Source organism: Zea mays, unplaced genomic scaffold, assembly GCF_902167145.1.
Source record: "Zea mays cultivar B73 unplaced genomic scaffold, Zm-B73-REFERENCE-NAM-5.0 scaffold_281, whole genome shotgun sequence".
In the NCBI taxonomy this organism is placed as follows: Eukaryota; Viridiplantae; Streptophyta; class Magnoliopsida; order Poales; family Poaceae; genus Zea; species Zea mays.
The window spans coordinates 4,641-12,853 of record NW_023366906.1 but is presented as its reverse complement, the minus strand read 5'-3'; the positions used below and the strand labels follow the sequence as shown (position 1 = coordinate 12,853).

The 8,213-nt window shown below is 47.6% G+C and overlaps 2 protein-coding genes across 2 annotated transcripts; both read right to left on the bottom strand.

Moving 5' to 3' along the window:
- Window positions 1–209: 209 nt before the first annotated feature.
- Window positions 210–1,372, bottom strand: LOC103640680 (mini zinc finger protein 1). The gene has a single exon (XM_008664163.3). The coding sequence runs from the start codon at window positions 1,034–1,036 to the stop codon at window positions 740–742; it is 297 nt and encodes a 98-aa protein (XP_008662385.1). The 5' UTR covers window positions 1,037–1,372; the 3' UTR covers window positions 210–739.
- Window positions 1,373–6,315: 4,943 nt separating this feature from the next.
- Window positions 6,316–7,491, bottom strand: LOC118474461 (mini zinc finger protein 1-like). Its single transcript, XM_035963728.1, has one exon. The coding sequence runs from the start codon at window positions 7,136–7,138 to the stop codon at window positions 6,842–6,844; it is 297 nt and encodes a 98-aa protein (XP_035819621.1). The 5' UTR covers window positions 7,139–7,491; the 3' UTR covers window positions 6,316–6,841.
- Between the last annotated feature and the right edge of the window lie 722 nt (window positions 7,492–8,213).

Sequence of the window (8,213 nt, the reverse complement as noted above, 5' to 3'; positions counted from 1 at the left end):
GCAGGGATCGGAGGAGGAAGACTTGCAAGGAAGCGTAGCGAGAAGAAATTAAAGAAAGCTAGCTAGGCCTGCTGTACGTGGAGAATCACCACCCTCCCGTCCCCAGAGAGCAAAATCCCACGCATTAATTGTCGTTCGTCGTCTCAGTCATCATTTCACTTCAGCAACACAAATTACAAACAAGAAGACAACACAGAGCACATGTATGGTAAATAAATTTAAGAGTATGCATATGCGAGAGATTCATGTTCATTTTATATATATATATACAGGAAAGTAACATGGAAACACCGCTGGACTTTATACACACGCACACACACAGCTAGCAGCCTAGCAGCACAGGCACGTACAAGCACCATATATATATGTATACATATATACGGACGATTATGTCACATGCTTCGCACAACAGAATTCTTCACTGAAAACCATATCCAAGAACAAATGGAGAGGAGAGAAAGAAGAAAAATAGAGCAGAGAGCTGCAGAGGAGGAAGTAAAAAAAAAAACCCACCGGTCCATATATGGTAATGGTTGATGAATATAATGCACCTACGATCGACTATACCGGTCTAATCACACCGTTTGATGAATGCCCTGCCCTGCCCCATGATCGTCGGTCCCACCCCATGCATGCACCCACCCACCCCACCCACCTGCTAGCAGGAGCAGCTCACTCAAGCGGCGTGGCCGGCCAGCAGCCGCCGGCGAGGCGATTCACACCGTAGATGAGTTTCACTTCAGGCGCCGGAGGTGGTGGAGGAGCAGTCGCAGTCGCAGTCGGCGGCGGGCTGCTCCACCTCGCGCCTGTGGAAGCTGCGGTGGCACCCGCAGGCGGCGCACGCGAGCGCCGCCGCCGTGCCGTCCGCGCCCGCCGCCATGAACTCGCGGCACCCGTCCACCGCGTGCCCGCCCAGGGACGCCGCGTGGTTGCGCTGGCACTCGCGGTACCGCACCACCTTCGCGCCCCCCTCCTCCTCCTGCTTGCTCCGCGCCGCCGCGCCGCCGTTCGACCGCCGGCCTTGCTGAGGCCCCATGACGTGTATAGATATATAAATTTATCTACAGGCGCGCGCGATCGATCGATCGAGCGAGCGAGCGAGCGAGCTGGAAGAAGATCAGAGCGTACTTATGTAGGAATATATACGCCCAAGAAAAAGAGAGATCTAGTCTAGATGATGTATTGCAGTTGCAGTCACGGCCGGCCTTGGAGTTGGATGGTGTGTGGGACTTCTTTATAGGGATGCAGGCAGGAAGAGGAAGAGGATCACGCTTCACACGGGTTAAGATAGAACCACCGGCCCTTCTTTTTCTTCTCAAAGCAGTGGCGAGTGGCGACCGGCTGTCCTTGCTCGCGCGCGGTCTGATCTGTCTCCGGAGAGGGAGGACCTACCGAAACAGTAGCGTCGCTTCACACTCTCTCGCGCTGTAGCTTGTCAGTGTCAGGTGAACTAGCTGCTAGCCTGGTCGTTATTTCTGTTAGCGGTGCTCGCTAGACCATTTGCACTAACAACTAACAAGCTAAGACCCTATTTAGAACCTCTACAACTAACAGTTAGCTAGCTGATAAATTATTAGCTAGCTGGTTTGAGCTAATTAATGAACTAACTGTTAGCACAACTGGCTAAAGGCTAAATTAGTAGCTGACAAAAAGGCTAAAGGCCATATGCTCTCTCGTTGCGTCTTGCTATCACAAGCGAACAGCACCGCAGCAGCACTCAACTGAAGGTGGCAATTTGATGGCTAGCTAGGGTATACTACCTGTCAAAGACCGGCATGGCCAACTAACTAACCAGCATTTGTAATGTTGTTTGGTTCAAACAACATTACAAATCTGAAAGTTGTTTGGTTCAAACTGCTATGAGTTGTTTATTGTAAACAAATTGTATATTGTCTATATGCATTATGTTTAACTATATCTCTAAATCGATATATTTAGTTAAAAAATTGATTTCACATCTGCGTTCGTAATAATTTTTACAAATAAATAATCTTTTAATTCCATTTGTAATGTTTTTTATTAAAAAATAGCTTTATTTCATTTATTATACCATTTAATTATTTTAATCCTATTTTAATTTTAATTTATTATATTCCTTTATATATATATATATAACAAACTTCAATAAGCAGAAAAGATATGATCCAAGCTGCTTTCAAATTTGTACTACACAAAGTTGTTTTTTCTAAAACAGAAGCAGAAACCCTCTTTGGTTCAGTTTATTTTTTCTAAAGCAGAAGCATGTTTCAAAGTTGCTTTCGAAATTGCACTACAAAAAAGTTATTTTTCCCAAAGTAGCCGTGGGAAACCCTTTTGGTTCGGAGGTTTCAAAAGCAGAACCAAAAACACCTTAAAGCAATGTATAGTTTTACATTATTTTATAGGTAAGGTTATGTCCTAAATCCACGTGTGCCAGTTCACCCGTATGGTCACCCAAAACATTGTTTTGCAATGCAGGCTGTTTCACTGCACTTTTTGTGGGTAGAGTTTGAACATGGATATGTGTATGGGTGAAATGTTGAAGATAACAAAAGGATGGCTGACCCAACATAGATTTATGATGATCCTACAGACTTCGAATGAAATTTTAGCGGCATGGCTATTAAGTTAGGTGCAACATCCTCTTCAAGCGATTCTAAGACTGTCTCCAGCAGATAAGGTAAAATAGAGGACGCAAAATTATAGATGACATTTTTTGATACTGTTTGCAGAGCATAGTTTAAAATTAAGGATGAGATAGAGGACTATAGATAGCCTAACCACCTTTGAAGCACCGAAATCGTTTAAGGACATGTTTGTTTTTGCTTCTGGACGTCAGAATCGGCTTCTTAGTTAAACACTTCGCTTCTGAACCCGCGTGCTTACATGAGAATCGTTTATGTGAAAATTGCCTAAATCAACGTGAGCGTGAATTGAATGGAAAATCCGTTGAATCATCGGGATAGAAGAAATCTGTTGTTTCATAAATCCTAAGTTGTGCATATCTCTTCATCTTCCTCCACCACGATATATGAGTTTCCGTGACAGCCAGATTATTCATGTATTCAAATTGTCAAAAAATCCTTCACTAAAAAGTTGTACCAAATAGTCCCTAAACCGCAGCGTCCGCATGGGCTCATGGTTATTTCGTGGCTTCTCCGTGTGAGTGAAGAATAAACCGTAATCAGCTAGGTTGGTTACTAGTTAGATGATATCTTTCCTATAATCCTAGCCGTACACACACGGTGGAATAGATTGTCATGAATGGCTATTCAAAAGACTATAAACCCTAGCTAGCATGTAGCCTTAAAAAATTTGCACGGCGGTAGTTGCTAGCAATCTGGTTGGTAATTAAGAGATCGAAGTGATATTATGGTCAATAATCACATAAGCTAATCTCTCGTTCCTATTCCTATGCTGTCAGCATGTGTATATATAACCGTCGTCACACACACGCTAGCTTCAAGGAACAGGGGGACGATCAGATCGGAGGAGGAAGATGGAGAGCAGGCCGCCAATGCCATGGTGCGCGTGCGACAGGGCGGGGACGACGACGACGATGACGACGGCGATAAGAAGGGGCCATGGATGCCGGAGGAGGACCTCGTCCTCGTCTCCTACATCCACGAGCACGGCCCCAGCAAGTGGCGCCACGTGGCCGCGAGCACGGGGCTCATGCGCTGCAGCAAGAGCTGCCGCCTCCGCTGGACCAACTACCTCCGCCCGGGCATCCGGCGCGGCCACTTCACGCGCGCGAGGAGCGCGTCATCGTCCACCTCCACTCCCTGCTGGGCAACCGGTGGGCGGCCATCGCGTCGCATCTCCCGCAGCGCACCGACAACGACATCAAGAACTACTGGAACACCCACCTCAAGAAGAAGCTGGTCGTCGTCGAGGAACAGCACCGAGCGGCTGCGGCAGCAGCCATCGTCGCCGCCGCCGCTAGAGGACACGTCGACGACGACGGCGTCACCACCAGTAGTAGTCCCCGCCTGCTCGCCAAGGACGATAGCTACGGCTACGGCTACGACGCGCGCCCTGCTGCAGCCTATCCCTGTAGCATGGACAACGTATCCAAGCTTGTCAAAGTCAAAGCAGGTTGCATGAAGAGCGCATCATCGTCATCCCCGCCGGCGCAGGATGGTAGTAGTATCCGTCGTCCTTTCTTTTCACTCGACCAAACGTCCCGCAGTACGGCGCCGCTGCCACCCATCTCCAACGTGGTGCCGCAGCTAGCCGGTACGGTGTTGGCGGGACAGGGGCAGGGACGACACGGCGGGCGTTTCTTCCACGAGCCGCCCCAGCAGCAGCTGTCCTCAATAATGGAGAACTGGTTATTCCTCCCCAAGCACCAGCACCAGCAGCAGATGACGCAGAGCTCTCCGACTCCGACGGCTGCTGCTCACTGTCCATGCTGTTTTAGCTAAATTGAAGAAACAAGCACACAGATGACGTATGGCGGAATAGCTTGTTAGCTACGTGAGCTATGTGCGAGTAATTTTCAGGATAAGGACTAGCTAGTATATATTCATCACATGACCCTAGCTAGGGGTGATGATTACTCATTCTGGAATAATTTAATAAATCTTCAAGAACTGTAACGGTATATCTGCCATAATAATAAAAAATCTCTGGGGATTATAGCACATCACCCTTGATGATTAGTCAGTTTGGAATAACTTAATAAACCTTTTTTTTTAATTTCAATCACGAATGGATTCGCTAGAGCAGGTTGGTCGCCACTGAAACAGAGAGGGTGCTGGTGGGCCGCTGGAGGCGGGGGGAGCAGGCCGGCGCCGGGCCAGGCTGGGCTGGTTTAGCCCTCATACCTTTACTTCAGCTTATTTCTTTTTCTTCTCTCCCATGGTAGACCGTAACATATCTAGCGAACATAAAAGGGATGATGCACATAATACATATATTAAATTATCATCATCATCCATCTTAGATGTAACGTCTTTAGTTACTCTTATATTTTGCAAAGAATATCATCTGAAAGTGGTGGATCACAGTGGTAAAAGATGTTATTTATAAAATATAACTAGCAACCAGAGAGACACGTTAGATCTTAGATGTATGATGACGATTTAATATGTATGTCAATATACTCCGTCCGCCAACAAGCAACACGTACAGACCAAAAGGGTGTAATGTCGGTGCCCCCACACGGTTTGCACGCACGAGTGGAGTGGATCTACATCTACCGACGATGATCATGATCTGTGTGCAGTGTGGGCGAGCGAGCAGAGCAAATGGTCCATGGATCCGCCATGCACGCGTGCGTAGTACGTACGGTACGTCGCCCTGCCTGCTCCAAGACCTGCTGGATGTGTGGCGGCGTCGATAGAGATGCATCCACACGGGCCGGCCATGGACGACGACGACAGCACCACCAGCGGCGGACGACGGTCCCCAGTCTAGCTAGCTGGCCTGGCCGGTGTTGGCAACTACTGAGCGCATGCACATCATATCACAGCAATCATCCGATGGAGCAGTGCGGGCGGCGGATCAGAACCATGCATACTGTAACTGTAACAAACTGCGCATATCGGAGATCCTCCGATCCACCTGCCTGCCCATTAACAGCCCTGCTTTGATCTGAACCAATCAGAACTAATACAATGCTTACTAGTAGTGGAACTTTTGACGACACTGGCACTGGCAGGCAGCAACGTACATCTGGGTGAGAAGGACGCGAACATGGGGCAATGTCGACACGTTTGGCTTTGACAGCAACGTTGGGTCGTTAACAGCACAGCTAGCTAGCACCAACAGCGGACTGACAACTGGGTTCTGTTCATCAATCAAGGGAGAGAAATGAAGGGGGGGAAATAAAGAGTCCTAGCTAGCTGGACACTCTAGACTAGACGTACAGATGTTCGCTTCGAATTAAAGCGGATTGTTTGAACTGCGGCAGCTGTAATTTATTATAAAGATAAAAACATTGTAGAAGCAATAAAAGTTGATATAGATTAAAGCTAAGCGAATAGGCTAAATGATCAAGCATGACGATAACATAAACTACTCCGTGCAATGGAGCCTGTGAAGAAAGATCCCATCCCATCCAGATCCAGCAGTTAAACACAGCAAAGTGGACCTGTTCCTTTCCTTTCAGTACATGTAGCAGGGATCGGAGGAGGAAGACTTGCAAGGAAGCGTAGCGAGAAGAAATTAAAGAAAGCTAGCTAGGCCTGCTGTACGTGGAGAATCACCACCCTCCCGTCCCCAGAGAGCAAAATCCCACGCATTAATTGTCGTTCGTCGTCTCAGTCATCATTTCACTTCAGCAACACAAATTACAAACAAGAAGACAACACAGAGCACATGTATGGTAAATAAATTTAAGAGTATGCATATGCGAGAGATTCATGTTCATTTTATATATATATATATACAGGAAAGTAACATGGAAACACCGCTGGACTTTATACACACGCACACACACAGCTAGCAGCCTAGCAGCACAGGCACGTACAAGCACCATATATATATGTATACATATATACGGACGATTATGTCACATGCTTCGCACAACAGAATTCTTCACTGAAAACCATATCCAAGAACAAATGGAGAGGAGAGAAAGAAGAAAAATAGAGCAGAGAGCTGCAGAGGAGGAAGTAAAAAAAAAACCCACCGGTCCATATATGGTAATGGTTGATGAATATAATGCACCTACGATCGACTATACCGGTCTAATCACACCGTTTGATGAATGCCCTGCCCTGCCCCCATGATCGTCGGTCCCACCCCATGCATGCACCCACCCACCCCCCCACCTGCTAGCAGGAGCAGCTCACTCAAGCGGCGTGGCCGGCCAGCAGCCGCCGGCGAGGCGATTCACACCGTAGATGAGTTCACTTCAGGCGCCGGAGGTGGTGGAGGAGCAGTCGCAGTCGCAGTCGGCGGCGGGCTGCTCCACCTCGCGCCTGTGGAAGCTGCGGTGGCACCCGCAGGCGGCGCACGCGAGCGCCGCCGCCGTGCCGTCCGCGCCCGCCGCCATGAACTCGCGGCACCCGTCCACCGCGTGCCCGCCCAGGGACGCCGCGTGGTTGCGCTGGCACTCGCGGTACCGCACCACCTTCGCGCCCCCCTCCTCCTCCTGCTTGCTCCGCGCCGCCGCGCCGCCGTTCGACCGCCGGCCTTGCTGAGGCCCCATGACGTGTATAGATATATAAATTTATCTACAGGCGCGCGCGATCGATCGATCGAGCGAGCGAGCGAGCGAGCTGGAAGAAGATCAGAGCGTACTTATGTAGGAATATATACGCCCAAGAAAAAGAGAGATCTAGTCTAGATGATGTATTGCAGTTGCAGTCACGGCCGGCCTTGGAGTTGGATGGTGTGTGGGACTTCTTTATAGGGATGCAGGCAGGAAGAGGAAGAGGATCACGCTTCACACGGGTTAAGATAGAACCACCGGCCCTTCTTTTTCTTCTCAAAGCAGTGGCGAGTGGCGACCGGCTGTCCTTGCTCGCGCGCGGTCTGATCTGTCTCCGGAGAGGGAGGACCTACCGAAACAGTAGCGTCGCTTCCACACTCTCTCGCGCTGTAGCTTGTCAGTGTCAGGTGAACTAGCTGCTAGCCTGGTCGTTATTTCTGTTAGCGGTGCTCGCTAGACCATTTGCACTAACAACTAACAAGCTAAGACCCTATTTAGAACCTCTACAACTAACAGTTAGCTAGCTGATAAATTATTAGCTAGCTGGTTTGAGCTAATTAATGAACTAACTGTTAGCACAACTGGCTAAAGGCTAAATTAGTAGCTGACAAAAAGGCTAAAGGCCATATGCTCTCTCGTTGCGTCTTGCTATCACAAGCGAACAGCACCGCAGCAGCACTCAACTGAAGGTGGCAATTTGATGGCTAGCTAGGGTATACTACCTGTCAAAGACCGGCATGGCCAACTAACTAACCAGCATTTGTAATGTTGTTTGGTTCAAACAACATTACAAATCTGAAAGTTGTTTGGTTCAAACTGCTATGAGTTGTTTATTGTAAACAAATTGTATATTGTCTATATGCATTATGTTTAACTATATCTCTAAATCGATATATTTAGTTAAAAAATTGATTTCACATCTGCGTTCGTAATAATTTTTACAAATAAATAATCTTTTAATTCCATTTGTAATGTTTTTTATTAAAAAATAGCTTTATTTCATTTATTATACCATTTAATTATTTTAATCCTATTTTAATTTTAATTTATTATATTCCTTTATATATATATA